General features: G+C 39.5%; 3 protein-coding genes and 1 pseudogene across 15 annotated transcripts in view; 2 read left to right on the top strand and 2 right to left on the bottom strand.

Annotated features, from left to right (window-relative positions):
- The window catches only part of TOM1L1 (target of myb1 like 1 membrane trafficking protein), a 48,641-nt gene extending 46,997 nt beyond the window's left edge, over positions 1-1,644 (top strand). For 2 of the 3 annotated variants that reach the window (XM_045835746.1, XM_045835748.1), the window contains 2 exons: positions 262-326; positions 912-1,644. In XM_045835746.1, coding sequence (XP_045691702.1) covers positions 262-325 — 64 coding nt within the window. In that variant the 3' untranslated portion in view covers position 326; positions 912-1,644. Of the gene's footprint in view, positions 1-261 lie in introns of all 3 variants that reach the window. The other variant, XM_045835747.1, reaches the window with a different exon arrangement.
- LOC123816675 (cytochrome c oxidase assembly protein COX11, mitochondrial) lies at positions 1,568-8,125 on the bottom strand. Its single transcript, XM_045835749.1, has 4 exons — positions 7,728-8,125; positions 4,538-4,693; positions 2,944-3,069; positions 1,568-2,564 (listed from the first exon to the last, which is right to left on the bottom strand). The coding sequence occupies exons 1-4, from the start codon at positions 8,088-8,090 to the stop codon at positions 2,349-2,351; spliced, it is 861 nt and encodes a 286-aa protein (XP_045691705.1). The 5' UTR covers positions 8,091-8,125; the 3' UTR covers positions 1,568-2,348.
- STXBP4 (syntaxin binding protein 4) overlaps positions 8,045-17,902 on the top strand; it is a 139,579-nt gene continuing 129,721 nt past the window's right edge. Inside the window, exons 1-3 of one of the 11 annotated variants that reach the window (XM_045835735.1) lie at positions 8,045-8,126; positions 15,881-16,009; positions 16,693-16,767. In XM_045835735.1, coding sequence (XP_045691691.1) covers positions 15,939-16,009; positions 16,693-16,767 — 146 coding nt within the window. In that variant the 5' untranslated portion in view covers positions 8,045-8,126; positions 15,881-15,938. The other 10 variants (XM_045835737.1, XM_045835745.1, XM_045835734.1 and 7 more) reach the window with 10 other exon arrangements.
- Positions 14,098-14,604, bottom strand: LOC123816676 (annotated as a pseudogene).

Genomic DNA, 17,902 nt, shown 5'->3' with positions numbered 1-17,902 from the left:
TCTAGATTTTAGCCATATTTTTTATTAAATCACAATTAAAATGAATTGATTATACAATATACATATTTTAAAGATGCACAGGAATTGCACCTAGGATCTAAGAAAGTTTTAGTGTAAGATTTAGGGCATAAATTTTTGTTTTTATTCACTTATACAGCCTGAACAGCTAAGGGCACCTGAGTTTTAGTTAAAGTTAAAAGCCAAAATAGTCCTTTGGAACTGATATGTAACCCTTTTGCAATGATGGCTTGTTTGTTTCAGAGCTACATATGAAGAAATTGATGCTCCTCACCACAAAGGCACTCAAAATCACAGTGACTGTTGAGGTAAAGACTTCCACTTACATAACCTTCATTCCACATTCTATGGGATTTCAGTGTAATTATCACTTTCTCTCTCTAGTATTTACATTTTGTAAGGGCCACCCGAGTCTTTGACACTGTGATGAATGAAATGTTGTTATACAGGTTCCTCCAAATCAAATGAAATACATTCTCTGTGACCTTGTTAACTAAAAATAATAAATTTTGGAAATGCAGAAGTTTGTTTATATGTAGAAATATTAATGCCAACAAAAACAGATGATCAATAAAAACTCTTTAGCCCTGGAATCAGACATTTATCTTTTATGTGCAGCTAATGCCTGTAAACTGGGACTGGGAGAAACCAGTCATTGTTATCCCAGAGAGGCCTGGATTGTTCCTATTTGCTATACTAGTCATCCCATTTATTTATTAAAAAATGCATGGCCACTAATAATCTATTAACCTTATTTATTCCCCTCACCAACCCCCACAATGAAGACAGTACATTCCTGTTTTCCCTCTATTAATATGTGGATCTCTTGTTATCAAGGAATGGGGAAAGACAAGGAAAGTAGGGGGTGGCTGACTATGTTCTGTTTATTCCAGGTGAAAGTGAATGACCAGCTCACTAACTGCATTAGGAGTAACAACTCTCTAAAAGGTAGACCCTGTCCAGCTCTGAGGCCCAGAAGACCTACCCACACATCAAAACCATGATGGAGCATTTCTCCTCTGCAATAGTGAGAGTTAAACAGAAGAGTAACAGTTCATGCTCTCTCATAAGAATTTGGTTTTAACATATATTCACTTAAAACTTAAACAGGAGAAAAATTCATTGTGCGGAGGCCAACCAGGTTAACTGGAGCAACTTACTGTTTCACAGGCTTTCCTACCTTCAGAAATCATCTCATGGCTGTGATGAGAGTAGATGAATACTTTTTATTACAAAATAATTCTGAATAGATGTAAGCATGAAATGTGAGAGACTAAATATACTATTCAAGAATAGTGAGTGCCTTCATTTAACTGAAGTTAAATATAAAAGTCTATTTGCACTTCTTTATAAATAATATTCTTGTTTAGAATTACGAATTGTAAAAAAACCTTAATATTGTAGTTTATATTTCAGGTACCCTGAAGAAGTCACCAAACGCTACATCGAGTTGCCTTTAAATACGATTCTTTATAATACTAAATGTTCTCTTTTTTCTTTTTTACTAAAATTCAATATTTCTATTTGGAACAAAGACCACTGGAAAATATTCAGAATAAATTATACATTCATTTATGTCATAAATTACAATGAAAAATTACTATTAAAACAAGTTAATACATCTTTTTACAGAGTTTGTTCATTATGGAACTTCTGATGTCAGGAATCTCCACATTTCCCACACTTACATTTCAGCATTGGGGGACTCGGAACTATCACACGAAATATTAGAAGCCTAATAGGTACTTGCATTTTCATGATACCAAAATTTCAAATTATTCAGTACTTTGAATGTATATTGCCCTAGATCTTAAAGGAAAAACAGTCGCATCTGAAATCAAAATACAATCTTTGGGCAAACTGTTAGGACTTAGTGATTCCTCTTCCATTTTGACTTTTTAAAATAGTGACTATGTACAATGGGGGGGAAAAGCAGCAACCTACTGTTTTAGAGATACAGTCAGAAGTTCTGACCTACAGCCTCAGACAACACTTAGGCATTAAAAAAAATTATTGCTAACAAGTATGAAGTTCTAATCATTTGGAAGGGGACCAATGAATTAAGCTGAACCATCAAGTGTATGCCTACATATTCATGAAACAAAGCAGTTTCTTTTTAATACTGCTTAGCGAAGTATGGTTTTGAACAGTCATACATTCTAACTAGGCATGTGGATTCCTTATGATAAAAAGATGAACCTGTTCTCTATTTTAAGTAGGGCAAATCTGTCAGGGAAAAAGTCACTACATATTTAAAATAGCATAAAGTATCACGGAATATATTATTGTAGAATGTTTCTCTTCTGAGAAGATACATGATTTTTCAAAAATCACAAACTTGAAGCAGGACTTAGCTGCTGACTTCCATTATAGCCTGGAAGTGGCAACGTGTGACCCTCCTTCGCTTCAAAAAATGTGTAAGAAAGAGTGATGAGATCAACGTTCACCATTCTTGGATCCTCAGCAAATTCAGGATCGATGTAGAAAAACACTGGCATATCTACTTCTTCTTGTGGATTAAGCCGTTGTTCTTCGAAACAGAAGCACTAGAAGTTATAGAAAGGCATTTGTTTATTAATATTTCCATTCTGTTGTAATAGAAACTAATGGTGCATTTCTTGGCTTTCATAAGCATACTGTTAAACATAATCTTTAAGATCTCTGACGGGAAAACAGCACAGTATCTTTTCATTTCAGAATGAGTTCTGCTTTAAGGGTTGAGAACCAACAAATTCCAATCTCAAAGCAGGTTTCCATTTGGTTTGGCTCTAAACCTCTACACAGCTGTTATAAGCAATGAAAAAAACAGTTTGAGGTTTAGAAGAGTTTTCAGAAATCACTACCTACTAAAACACTGTAGTAAATGTAGTACTACACAGTTTTTTTGTACTTTTATGATATTCTATTGTTTGCATTTATTTGTACCTGTATTTTATTGAAATACTGTCCAGCTTCAAATGGTACAACGTTGTATGTAGAAATCCCAATTACTGGTTTGTCAGTAGGGTTCTTAGCTTTATAAAACGCCAGTGCAGTTTCTCCAGGCACTACCTGTTTTTAAAAATACATATACACTGTCAGTACTTAAAATCTCAATTAGTCCTATTATTTTCCATAACCATCAGACCATAATACCTAATCTAAACTAATGTTACGAGTCAGCAAAATAGTGATTACTATCCATGAACGTCTGATTTTTCACATTTCACACTTGTAGATATCAGTGAAGAACCAAGGTTCAACTACGCATAGTTACGCATTGTCCTCTTATATATCTGAGTCTTTAAGCAATGATCTGTAAATTAATTTAAAATGCTTTCAAAGACATCACTTCTCAAACCTAGTTTCTTAACACTTATTCCTAAATATCATTATGACTGACTAAAAATTCTTTGCAAAGGGTTACCAACATTAAACTTAGCTTACAGAGTAAATTAAACTCATAACCAGAGAAAAACTGGCTGAACAGAATTTTTATTTAACCAAAAAGCACTAATAATTTTTGAGAGAAAAAGTTGTGAGGCTTAAAAAATCAATTTCTGTCACTTGTTATCAATTCAGCCACTGATACCTTATTTACTACTATATGATTGGAACTAATATTCAAAATCATAACCTAAAAAATCCTCAATCGATGAAGAGACTCAACCATGTTTATTTACTAACCTGGGAAAGCACTAATAAGGGTTTTCCAGCACGAGTTACAATTAAGCTTTTCTGGCTATTCCTCAAGTCGAGAAAGAATTTCAGTAAACCCTCCCAAATTCCAGTTGGTTAAGATTTTAGGAAACCTTCTAGGTATAGTCTTGCTGAAGTAGAACATGACTAGTATAGTTACTGCAAAGGTCCTCAAAATTTATATTTTAAGAAACAGGGAGACTTTTGATGTAAATTAGTAAACTTTTTTTTCAAGATTTTTAAAAAGATTTTATTTATTTTCAGACAGAGGGGAAAAAAGGGAGAAAGAGAAGGAGAGAAACATCAATGTGTGGTTGCCTCTCTCATGCCCCCAATGGGGACCTGGCCCACAACCCAGATATGTGCCCCGACTGGGAATCAAACCCATGCCTCTCTGGTTCGCAGGCTGGCACTCAATCCACTGAGCCACACCAGCCAGGGCTTACTTTTCTATTATAGGCAATAATTTTCAACATTTTTCCTATCCAATAATTTATACTTGAGGAAAAGTTTAACTATATAACAGCTACTGCTCTAAAGATCAGTACAGACTGGAGAACTTTTCAGTGAACTCTTAATATGATTCTCATAAAAACACGACCTTTTCCACTGTTCCAAACTGCCTTTTACTATATAGTACCATGCAACTGAAAAGTTAAAGTATGTTCTGTTCATTACCTGTAGGGTGCTATCAAAAAATAATCTGTGGAAATAAAGTTACAGTAATGTAGTCTGTCAGTATTCTGAAATGATAAGTGTTAGATCAGTGTTTCCTAAACTGAAACAGTTTAGGTGATAAAAAATTTCTACACGGAAAATCTTTTTACACCAAAACACTCACATATATTTCCGTTTGCTGGGGCCTAAAGTTCCACTGGAGACTCGCATGCACGTCTGCATTGAAGGTGACTTTAATGATGCGATCCTTGACAGGCACCATGTTTTCAATCTGGTCTGACCCATGACCTGCTGTGACTGACCCTCCAAGTCCCGTTGTCTAGGAAAAAAAGTGTAACAGGTTAAATATTTTTAGGTGCTGATGACCTATTTATTGGATAGAAACATTTTAAAAACTGTTTAGAAGCTAAGTTTATATATATCACTGACTGTTTCCTATGAACATGTCAATGATTTAACCACTTTGGGTATGTCAAGGAGCCTGTATTTGTTAAAGTCTTTTTTTTATCTGTAATCTCTTGGTTATGTGATATCAAAAATGAGTTATTTGGAAGACAGCAGACTTTGCACTGGTAGTACAGCTCAGAATATTTAGTTTTTCATTTAGCCTACTTTCCTGCTAGTACTTCATATCAGCTAGTATTAATAGAAATAAAATGTACCCACAATCCTGTCACTTCAGTAAAACTATTCAAATAATTCCATTTTTCACATTCCTATGTGGTCCTTAGTGAAGCTTCAGTTCTGCAGTCTGCTTTTCTCAAGTAGCAGAAGTATTTTCCTGTGTTGGTAAATGTTTTTGTCATTTTTTTCTGTATTTTGGGTACAGTACAGCTTTTACAGTCATCCATCAGTTAGGAGAACTTGATTCCTCTGGCTGCTGAATCAACTAATCACAAGGCACCAGAACAATCTGTGTATGACACTTCTTCCCTATCTTCGCTGTCATTATTTCCTTTATCATCAGAGATGCTTTAAAAAAGAATCTTACTTCCAGGGCCATCACTCTTCTGATGCATGAGGTTGCCAGAATTCTGGTCTCCGGATTAATCTGTTACTATACTAGGAAAAAAATACCAAATTTCAGGCTAGGGGAAGACTCACAGCCAAATATAATTACTACTATCTTCTGCCTGTTACACAAGTCAGCTAGCTTCACTTGACTGCCATGCAACATTATCAAATTACATTATACCCCAGAAATATGCATCAGAGGGCAAACCTTTATTTATCCTTAATAGATAAGTATATTCTTCTGCCCAAGAGGGCTACGATGCTTAAGTTTTAAAATATAACTTTTTTTCCTGAGGAATTTGAGTCACCTGAATATAGATCCCTTAAATGTATTCTCTCTGACAGGCAGTCTTGAAATATAGATTGTTTAAATTTATAGGCTAATAATTAGATAAATTAAACAGGAATAGAAAAGGGCACTGAAAAGAAAGTATGTCCTAGTCTCTAGTCTAGCTCTGCTACTAACAAACTCCAAGAACTAAATACATCTTACTTTCTTTGTGCTCCACATTTCGTATTCATAAAATGAGGTTACTGTGTTAGTTTATATAATCCCTTATTTTTGCCTCTAAAGTTCTGATTCCAGAAGGGAAAAAGATGCTCTTTTGGAAATGTCACTATTTAACATCAAACTGTGACTTAAGTTTAAGATCACAAATTACAACTTCTTTTCTGCCCTGCACACACCCGCACAAAATATTGTCATTTACTCAGTTTGGGGCAGGATTTCTCAATCTTGGCACTAATGACATTTTGGGTTGGATAATTTTTTTTTGAGGGGTGACGTCGTCTGTCCTGTTCAGTGTCAGATGTTGAGAAGCATCCCTAGCCTCCACCCACCAGGTACCAGTAGCACCCTCCCTTACCTTCAGGTGTGACAATCAAAAACTGTCTCTAGGCATGACTAAACACTCCCTGAGGAATAAAATTGACCTCCCCATCCCCACGAGGTGTGCGGAGATCTAGGAGTATACTGTTTTCGATTCAGTTCCACTTATTTCACCAGCTGGTAGTTTGGGGATTCGAGCTTGTTTGAGGCTGGCCACTGATGAAAACTTTCACAGTCTCCACTCATCCTCTAGATATCAAGCAACTGCACTTTCTCCCACATCAATGCTGATATGAGACCGAAAAGTCTTTTTGACCTGTTTCAGTCATCATAAAAAATGCGCCCTGGCTGGGTGCTAAGTTGGTTGCAGCGCAGTCCTGGACACCAAAAGATCCCAGGTTCCATCCCCACGCAGTACAGGAGACAACAGATCAATGTTTCTCCAAATCAATAAACACACCCTATAAAGGCAAGTTAATATCCATAAACTCGGGAGAAGTAAGCCAGGCATTAACAGCAGCAAAATCAAAGATTCTGAGAACTCTAAAATATTACTAATGCCTGACTCCCACTCTAAAACATTCTCATTTAATTGGACAGGGACATGATCTGGGTTTCAGGATTTTAAAAAGTTCCCCAGGTGACTCCCACATACAACAAAGACTGGGAACGACTCTCAAACACTAATGAACCTGGTATGTAGCTCTCACTTATAGCATGTTTTTTAACCAAATTTCTGGGCCCTACCCAGACCTAATCAGAGTCTCTGGGAGCAGGAGAGCCCTGACATTTTAACAAGCTTCACTGGTGATCCTAATGCCCAGCCAAAGCAGCAAATTACTACTTCAGAAATAGGTGAGGTTTGACTTTGCCAATGGTTATCAAAAAACCAGTTTGCATCAAAATCAGCTGGAGGACTTATCAAACTACAAATTGCTGGGCCCTGCCCCCAGAGTTCCTGATTCAGGAGCTAGGCCCAAGATTTTGCACTCAAGTTTCCAGGTGACGTTAAGGTGCTGGTCCGCAGGACCACACTTTGAAAACGATTTAGTTACTGATCTAAAAAGGAGCCCAGGGCAAGCACATTACAGCTCAAAGACCCAATTCAGGTCCCTCGGTATAGATAAAAAGCTACTCTCAGGGTAAGCACAAGTAACACGGTCCCATATCCAGGGTTAACCTTCGCACATAAACCATGCGGTTCACAGAATGAATGTATTAATATAACTACACTTTTAAAACAGGCGCGTGTGTAAGCAGCAGAGAGTAAGGCTGGATTTAAGCGTACAGGCGGCGGACACTTCTGATGAGGTGTACGTCAGAGGTCGAGCGCTTTCCCATGTACCTAAGTACGATCACTGTAGGGGAGTGGGTTCTATTCAAAGCTTTGCAGCTAACTTTTTTGGTGACCTTGGACAAGTCACCTTTCTGAGCCCGTTTCCTCTCTGAGCAATCATTTCGGACGTCCCTTCCAACGTGACACCGCCCAGTGGGCAGCGCCGGCCCCTACCTGGCAATAGAGCCGATACAGGGGTACGGCGGCGTAGGACGCCCCCAGCATGCCCACGGCGGTCGCGGCCACGTACGTGAGGACGGTCTTGTTCCGCCGCCGCCATTCCTCCTCCTGAGCGCGCGTGTAAGGGTTCGAGCTCTTCGGTCGCCGGGGCGGCTGCACCACCAAGTCTCGGGTCAGGCTTGGGCGCCTCCATGTTCCGAGCTGCCTCAGTCCCCTCTCAGCACCTTCTGTCCCACTCCTCCCTGGCTTGAGACACTGCTCTACCCTCTCCGCAAAGCTGGTCGGAGGCCCAGCAGGGGTCCGGCGCCAGCCACAAAAAGCAAAGCGTCTCCATGCCGGACGCCAGAGCCCTCCCATAGCGCCCGGAAAGAACGCCCGCCTGTCACGCACGAGGTAAGATCTCGCGAGGCCTACCCTGTCCCGCGATATCTGAGTTGAGCCTGCTGCTACCTAGGCTACCAGGCTCCTCGGGAGTCTGTGCTTGTACTGGAGCTACGGCGGCCGGGTTGCCAGGTTACGGGTAAGTTCGCGTTTTGCTTTATGAGTGTTGCACCCAGTTTGCTTCCCTCTAGTACCTCACTTATAGGAAAACGTCTTACGTGCCACCGCGCGCATCCGCACATCACTCGGGTTAGCGTCCCTGATCTTCCTAACCTCCATCAGCCATTGTCTCTTCGTAGCGGCCCCCAGCGGCCGCTGTCCCGCGGTGCTTTTACCTGGGGTACTCGGCCCCCTTCGGACCTGGGCTCAAGGGATCACCCGTCTTAGAGAGCCTGCCTTGATGACTAACCACTCGAACACTCCCGTGCATTTTCTCAGTCCCCGGGAATCGGCTTCCACTGCTCCGACGCCCCTTAACTTCTTGCCCAGTGAAATTACCTGGGGCGCAGTAATTACCTTGTGGAGCGGGAGAGACGCTGTTCACCTGAAGTTTGTTGGGAGAAGAATGATCAGGCTATGAGGATCATTTAAGGAAGGATTGAAGGAAAGGGTGGGGGGTGTTCACCTTGGAAAAGAAACGTGTGGGGGATGTGATAGCCTTCTGTTACCCCACGGGACAAACTAGAACCCGAGGGAGACAGCATAGCTTGATTTTGCTGTAATGGAAGGAACTACAAAGTAGCGGTTAAGAGCTCAGGTTCAGACGTTAGGTCTGGATATATGCCTGGGTGTTTATTATGGCCTCGTGTCCTTCAGCCAGTTACTTCACCTAAGATTTGTGACCTTAGTTGTAAAATGGGAATTATAACAGTGCGATTATCCGTGTAAAGTGATTTTCACAGTGCCCAAAGCATAGTAAAAAGACAGTAAATGGTAGGCTTTCTTTCTGATGAGCAGAACTGCCTGAGAAGTGAAATGACTCATTCAACAATTACCGTTTTTTGTCGTGTCTACATGCTTTTTTTGCCTAAGTTTTTGACGGAAAAATAAGGATAAGCATTATACGTGGGTATAATAATTATATACTATGAGCATATTAATCCCGTGTATAATGTGCATAGACACGTGAGTGTGCATTATACACGGCGCAATTTCACTCTCGCTGTGGGCTAGACCTTGTTCAACTTCCTGGAGGCTACAGCATAGAAAAAGTCCAACAAGCTCACTTCTGTTATGGAGAGTTCTTTCTTCTGATGACTCAGGAGATAATCAAGTGAGAGATACATAAATAAGGGGATTTCACATAATCTGCACAATGAAGACAATGGGATAATAGTGCGATTTTATTATTTTTCCTCTTAAAAATTTTATTTTTGAGGCACTTCATGCTGCTCATTTTGAGAGAGAGGAACATGCTGCCTGAGGCAACTCACTCACGCTGCCTTCTTTGATCTCACTCGGCACCTGGGTGGCTATTGGTCGGAGGTTGGCGTGGCTGGTGGTCGTGGTGGAGGGGCTCGTTCCCAGGGAGGCTGGTGCGATCTCGATCTCGAGGTGCAGGCTGCAGCACCCAGGGTGGGGTCTCGCAACGGAGGCAGCTCGAGTTCTCGGTTGCCTCTCTTTGATAATAGTGTGATTTTAAATGATGAGGAGGAAGAGTAGTAAAGTCAAGTCTTACTGAAGATGTGACCTTTGAGCCTAGGCCTGAATGATAAGGAGCAGCCTATACAATGACAATTCCAAGTCAGGCAAGGCCCCAGAGGCAAGGCAAAAGGAGGACAGAAAAGAGGCCAATGCTAAGTACCTAGTGAGCAGGGAGGACAGTGGTTAGGAAATGGGGTCAAAGAGGGTATACAGGGGCCAAATTATACAGAGGCTTGTTCGCCCTACCCAAAGGTTTGCATTCTATTCTAAAATTAATAGGAAGCTGTTGGTGAATTTGAAGCGTACAAGTGATCTGATCTGATTCACATTTTTATTGTTTATGTTGTGCAGACTGGATTAAAGGGAAGGGAGGGGCAAAAGTGGAAGTAGGCAATTGCAGTAGTCCAGGTGAGTGATGATGGTCACCTTGAGTGAGTAATTGATTAACTTGTGGTCTCAAGGCCAGAAAATGGCAAAGCCAGTCAAATCCAAGCACCTTCTGAGTCTTTTCTACTTTGGCACAAAAATCTCAAAATTCTCTGATTCTACAAATTTGTTTGTACTTTTTTATGTGAATGTTTGAAAATCTTTTTCATCTTTTCTCCCTTAGTTCTTATACCAGATTGTCAGCTCTTGCAGGACAAGATCTGTCACATTTTAAATTTCTTACAGCATGGACTCAAATAACCCCGTGCAAATGTTACTGTCACCCGAAGCAAGAGTAGGTTCTCTCCAACATTCCTCAGGCAACCCTTTCATGTAGCAACAGGTAGCAGTGCATGTAAATGTCAGTCATAGTATCTTTGTCTTGGATTCTATTATTTTATCTTGCTTTGTAATTGCAAATGAAACTCGTCCTTTCCAAGGTACAGTAAGCTTGATGGCGATAAAGTGGTGTTGGCTGCAATTCTTGTGAGTCGGAGTCCGCTTGTGATGATGCATAAATCATTATGATAACTAGTGCTAGATAATGGAATCGGCCTTGAGGGGAGTGGGAGCAGGCAGGGCCAGGCTAGCACAGCCCTGTTCTGCAGGTAGAGGAGTTGATTAGGGCCTTAAAATGTCAGGGGCCTCACTGCAGTTTCAGATTTGGCGCCTTTAACTTGTAATGTCCTTCTTCAGCCATAGGTAATGAATCCTAGTTATCTGTGATCATGTCTAATTTATATAGTATGTACAATAGGTTGTTATTTTGCATACAAATCATTTTGGGGTTGCGGAGCAAGAGAAACACTGAAGGTGGAAAAGAAAGAATAAATTTTGATAGTCATACGTTTTCTTATCTGATTTCAGACTTTCTGAAGCCTTAAAGGATTATCAAGATGTGTTATTTTTAAAATTTGGCATTTACTTTTTGGCATTTTTAATGGATAATCGAAATTGTAATTTAAATCTTAATGTGTTAGTCACTAAACTGTATTTAACTGTCTAATAAAGTTGCTGAGTTCATTTAGCAATGTGAAACACCTAAGAATCTAGCAGTACAAACAACTGTTTATTTGGTAGTTATATGTTACAAGATTTTCCTTGTACCTAAAAGTGGAAGAGTAATGCATCTGAATAGATAGTAACAACAAGTGAATTCTTATTTGCTTGAGACTAGGCTGGATCATCACTGTTTTCCAATTAGACTAGTTCACACTAATAGCATACAGTTGCTTCAGTGAGTCTCGATACCCTGCTTTCTTATTCCTGGCATCTTCCTTTAAGTCACATGTTTCAGGGGCTACTCCATTTTAAAGGTTTTGGATAAGTTTACATGATTGATAGATAAGATGAAATGAAACCAGAAACGATTCATCAGTAAAAGGCATTTGTTTTTTTCAAGTGATGTCTGTCGAGACCAGGGCCAGCTCCATGGGTGTGTGACTTGTGCAGTTGCACAGGCCCGACTTTCAAAGGGCCCCTGACTTAGTTGGGCCTCGTACTTTGATGCTCTGCTGTCACTGTCTTGAAATAGTTTTTTTTTAAACAGGAGCCTTGAATTTTTATTTTGTACTGGCCCAGTATACATATTATGTCCCAAACAAAGTCACCAACGGGCATTCTGACATAATGCAGGCTGATGCACAGTCAGCCCATCTGAATAGCAGAGGTTAAAGCTAAGAAATAAGGCCAAAGGCAAATTCAGGTCTTCTGCTAATAGTCAGGTTGTATGAAATAAGATCAAGCAAAAATCCAAACTCCTTTCCATGACCCTTAAGACCGCACTTAATCTAGACCCTGCCTGCCTCTCTAAGGTTACCTCCAATCCATCTCTGCATTCACACGCTCCAGCCACGCTTCTGGCTGTGCTGTAGACACCCCAGATTCACGTTGCTGCCTTGAGACCTTGTCTCCGCTGGGAATGCTTTATCCCTCAGTTTCTCCTCTGGCTGAAACACCACTACTCAGTCTAAATTAGCACTCCTCTGTCCAGTCACATTTGATCGCATCATGTTTTGGTATCTGCAAGTTAGTTCACTTTGCTGTTTTTTATTGTTAGTTCACTTTCCTTTTTTTATTGTTCTTCTCCAACACAAGAATGTAAATACTGCAAAAGCAGGGGCCTTGGATTGTTCAGCGTAGTAACTCAAGTACGTGGCCCAGTGCCTGCACATGATTGTTCTGAGTGTCTGGTGGGTGAGTGCGTGAGTGTGGCGAGAAGAAGGGAGTCACGTAGCCTAAGGAAACTTCCAAGAACAGTGAGCTGTTGCTCTGATGAAGATCTCATGTTTCAAAAGGTCTAGGGCTCCTTTGAAGCTCTCCGATGTGTCCCACAGGACTGGGCTGTGTGTTACAGGCAGATGCTACGTGTCCAGCCCAGGACACAGGAGCAGCATTCCCGAACTGTTTGGATTCCTGAACGGGAAAAAATGCACTAGTGGCTGGAAAATTCCCTGTGGGTACAGAATGAAGGAGATAGTAACAGAGCCCTTTGATCTTTTATAATTCGATTTCTTGAGACTTTAGAATCATTTTTTAAAAATCAAGTAAAGTCTAGACCAGGAAAGGGAGTTATTCCTGATTTTTGCCAATGTTCTTAAAAACTGTAGGGTTATCTAAATAGCTGATGCTATCTTGAAGAATCTCGGATGTGACAGAGTGTACACATTACCAGTTTCTAAACACTTATTTCTTGTCACTTCAAGTATAATTCTGAATCTATAGGCCTAACTTTATACAAGCAATATTTACATTTTTAATATTAGTTTCAGTGAGTCTCTAAATGGTATGTATTTCTAACTTGTCCGTCACAGGATCCACACAGATTATCTGTTGGGTAGCAGCACCTCATGCACTCGTCCTCTCATGAACCGACCATAATGTAAAGTTTCACTACACGGGGACTCTTTTATCCTCCCCTCAAGTTCCTCCCAAAAGGCCTGACTGTAGGCTACCCCCTTCCATTCATGGGCCAGACCAGAGGTTTTAAAAAGAAATTCAAAAAGAAAATACTCCACTTGTGGGGGAAAGAACAACTGGGGGACTTGTTTAATAAACCCAGAATAGAGGGTTTTTAAAAAATCTTTGATTTTCCTCTCTTTTTTCTTTTATTTAACTTATTGGGATGACACTGGTTAACAAAATTGTACAGGTTTCAGGTGCACAACTCCACAACACATCATCTGTACACTGTCCTGTGTGTTCCCACCACGCCAGGTCAGGCCTCCGTCCATCACCACTTAAAGTTTTATCAGTAAAAACTTTGATTTTTATTTATCAATAAGATTTTTGTTGAGCCAAAAAGAACCTGTAGAGGTCATTTTATGAATGATCTTCTCATTCTGCACATGAAGAAATGGCAACAAAATCTGGGCTACTTGGCAGCAGAAATGGAACTCAAACTCGGGTGTCTTAGCTTTCAGAACAGTGCTCTTCCTGATGCAATGCACTGTCTCTCCTTCCTTCCTTCCTTCCTTCCTTTCTTCTTCTTTTTTCAATGAAAGGTAACTGTTTATTACTAAAGAAGAAGAAATGTATACAAGAAAGTCCAGATTATTTTTCCTCATGCACTACTTTTGTAATAAAGTTCCAAATATCAACTTTGAGGGTATTTAGAAGGATAAATATTTTTAAACATGTAACCATTTCCTGTGCGGTGGCATTTTTAAAAATATTAGAAATCATATACTTAAACTAAATAAATTCTTTTATAGTTTACAAGAAGCTTAGGACATTATATTAACAGAAGACAATATACTTCACTGCAAAATATTATAAAAGTGATACAATTTTGTGGCTCTAAATGTTTAATTACTTACTTTGAACAAATCAGTGTATTGAAAAAAAATCAGCAGAAAAATCAAGACAGGCGTGGCTTTAAGTTGTTTTTTTGTATCTGATTCATTCTTTCACATCATCTCCAACTAGCTAATGAGCATAAGTGACTACTGTAGAAGCCTGGGTATCCCTCCACACAGGTAAAGGAATGTTTGTTTCCAAGGCATTCCACGCTTCACTGGCAGAACCTGGGGTAATGTAGAATTTATTTTCATGCTCAGATGCTTCACATTAGTGTGTGTGTTCTGAGACAAGAAGGTCCACATCAAACAGCCACTGCACCAGGGCTACGCTGGCCGTATCTCCCCAAGGAATACCGCAGTGTTCATGGAGCAAAGCCGTTTTGAACCGCCTCACAGCCACAACTTCCTGTCCTGGGTCATTCGGGTTCTCATCGTGGTCTCCTCTCACAATGGGAACCTCACCAGCCAGAGTCCTCAGACAGTCATAACACTCTCTGGTGAAAAGATTCCTAGTGCAGAGAGCATGCTGATCATTCCTGGCGACAGCGGGGTTTTGAACTTCGCCGGCAAACGTTGCCCTGGTGAGGGGTGTGCAGGGCTCCGAACACCAGCACCAGCATCCTGTCACTGGGCTCCCCGCAGTGCGCTTTCAGATACGGAGCCAGCGGCAAGGAGAATTTCAAAGTGTCCTTTCTTTTTAAACAGAATGATTTCAGGTGAAATTAACATTAAATACTGGAATTAATTCTTCCATTTATTCATTAGCATTGTGATTTATCCTTTCTGTAAACCCTTTGCTCTCATATTAGTAGGCTCTTTCAAGGATAACAAGATACAAGCCAAGGTCAAACTGTCATTTTTAGCAGAAAGATTTTTTAAAAAATTTTAACTTTATTAAGGTATAATTGATTTATAACAAGCAACACCTATTTAAAGTGAAACAGTCTGGTAAGTTTTGACACGTGTATTCATTTGTAGAACCATCACTGTTGCCTACTATACTTATGAAGAAGCAGACTCAGAAAAGCAGACTCAGAAAAGCTCACGGGTCCATTTGGGGCCCAGGTGTATCTGATGTCAGGGCCCACGCTCCAGTTCCCCGGCCTGGATTCTAGCTGGGAAGCAGCCACGGCCGGGGAAAGTGCACATCTCCCTGACTCTAGCTGCTGGTTTCTTTAGTAACAGGGCTGTGCTACATAATCCTAAAATCGTTTTTAGCTTTAAGTTTGTATATTACATTCATATTTCTTATGCAGACATGGTGAATCTCTGTTCAAATTTTTTTTTAATCAAATGCAATCACTATTCTCTGTAATTTTCCTAGTGGAGTTATAAGAGTCATTAAAACTTTTTTTTATTTTGGTAGGAAAATATTGAAGAAGTTCGTGGAGTACTATGAGTCAGAGTAATCTAGGATCTGCAGGAAGTCCCTCAAAGTAGTTGGGGAGACAACAGGAATTTCTGTTTTCTCCAACAGTGTGTTGTATAATTATTCTGCAGACGTTCTGACTATGAACTTCCTAGCCCTGTGCTCACAAGAGACATCTCCCTCAATCTTTTATTATTATGTGCTTTTTAAGCTCACTCATGGTAGAAGCTCTAGTAGTTACCTAGAGCTTACCTGTAGTCTTCACTCCTGTCAGAAAATGCTGATTTCATGTAGGTATAGATGTTGATAATGAGATAGTTATATTCCTATACTTGTATCTATTTATCTACAGAACTATCTTTCCATTCCTCAGACAACTATGAGCAATGACTAAAATGACAGAGCCTAAAATAGTTGAAAATATATCTATCTAACATCTACACGTAAATATATGTAATGTTTTTATGCAAATTTTAAAGCAAATTTGACTGTTCGGAAACATGATTATTTGTTTTCTGCTTCCCCAGTGTTAGGAAAAGAAGAATTTAGACTCTTCGTCAAGATTTTCATTTACACGACCGTTAAATGCAAGACTGCTGTGGTGAGACCATGAATAAGAATACATCTGCTACAGTGCCATCCGGTCTACTCGAAAAGTAATCGTTAAATCCAATTTAGTGCGCTCTGGACGGTAACAGTTTGAAATACGTGCAATATTAATGAATATTCGGTGAAAGTTTTATGCAGCTAACAACCTATGATAGTCTAGGATAGCAGTAATGAGAAGTTTATCAGAAATCACCTCTCGATGTAAATAAGTGTATAGGGCAAATTCTGCATTCTCTTTTGGAATTATTTTTTGAGATTTCTTTATAAAAATTGATCTAATTTTTGAATATCTAAAATATGTTGATGATTTCAGTATAACATAATATTAATTTTGCTGAGTAACAAACTGCCCCCAGTGCCTTAGAAATGCAAGCTTTTATTCTTTCTTATGATTTTGTGGTTAATTCTTCTGGTCTGCACTAAATGATGTAGGATGGCCCCATTCACAAAAAGGTAGCATATTATATATATTGTTTTGACCTTGCCTTTTTTTTAACTTAAAATTATATCCTGATGATCACTTCATATCAGATTATACAGATCTTCCTTGTACCTTGTTATAATTGTATAGTATTTTAGCATGTGGATGTACCATAGTTTATGCAGCCAGTACTTTATTGATGGACATTTGAATTTTTGCTGAAATGAATAATCTAGCATCAAGTCATTTCATATTCTTTGCCAGAGCATCTTCGGTATAGGTTATAGCATTTTGTACTTCTTCCAACAGCGTACAAGAGAACCTGTTTCCCCCCAGCCTCGTCATCAGAGTGTGTTGTCGAAGTTCCACAGTTATGTCAATCCAGTAGGTGAATAGCATTAGCTCTGCCTAGTTTTAACTTGTAATTTTTTTATTACAATTAAAGTTGAGCAGCAGAACTATCTTTAATAGCAAAAAAAGTAATATAAATCCTTTACAATAGGGGAATTTAAAAATAGGGTCCTCCCAGCGATACCGTGTTGACAATAGATACTCTGTTGGGATTAGAAAAAGAAGGATCCTCTACTGAGACAATAGTATATGCCAGAGCTTATGTGGGTTCCCATCAAAGGAAATGCACATTTAGAAATGACTGGAGGTGCCTCATGAGATACCTTATTTCTCTCCTTTATCACTTCCCCTTATGAGCTTCCTTCCTTTATGCCCCTATAACCTGAGATCCCATCAAAAATGGTCAAGGCTCCGAAATCCATTGCAGTAGAACCTTCTGGACTCAGTCCTTTCCTTTTTAAGCTATAAACAGATAGGCCTTCGGACGCTAGAGCTGAATTCAATATAATGCAACCCTAAATGATTTCTTTCTTCATTTTTTTATCATCTAAATTTGAGTACAAGTTTTCTTAAAGATATAGAGCAGGTCCTCAAAGAACATCATTTTGTTCAACATCATTTTGTTATGACGTTGATGAGATGCTGTAGGAACTCTTGTTTATATCCACTAACCCATGGTAAGATTGGCTTCGTTATATGTTGTTTTCATTCAAGTCCCAGAACCTGTCAGTGATGTTTAGTGAGGACTTAACTATAGTAGGAATTTCTATGGCAGAAATTAAGAAAGCTTTTTCTAAAAGCTATGATTGTCTGTAAAATATGAAGTAAATAATTGTTTTATTAATAGCTTCAGTTCATTGATATGTTTGAAGAGAGCTGGAAGTCCTGTGTTCAACAGTGGCTTTAACACACCAGTGACTTTAACACACCAGTGAAGCAGATCTGCCACATTTTGCCTCTGGAGTAAGACGGACTGGTGCGTGTTGCCGTCCTCCAGTTTGGCAACCACAGGCCACCAGCTTAGCTTTTCCAGGTTTTCCTTCCTTTACAAAAAGGAGGGTAATGATCTTAGGAATTTTATAAATGCTAAATTGAATGGCGTAACATATATGTATTATTTATCACAATACCCAGCACAGAATAAATAACTAGGCAGCCCTAAGCCTTA

The sequence above is a fragment of the Phyllostomus hastatus genome, unplaced genomic scaffold, assembly GCF_019186645.2.
Source record: "Phyllostomus hastatus isolate PE091 unplaced genomic scaffold, TTU_PhHast_1.1 phas_contig_210, whole genome shotgun sequence".
In the NCBI taxonomy this organism is placed as follows: Eukaryota; Metazoa; Chordata; class Mammalia; order Chiroptera; family Phyllostomidae; genus Phyllostomus; species Phyllostomus hastatus.
Note: the sequence above shows the minus strand (reverse complement) of the source record. Positions and strands in the feature narration are given on the sequence as shown.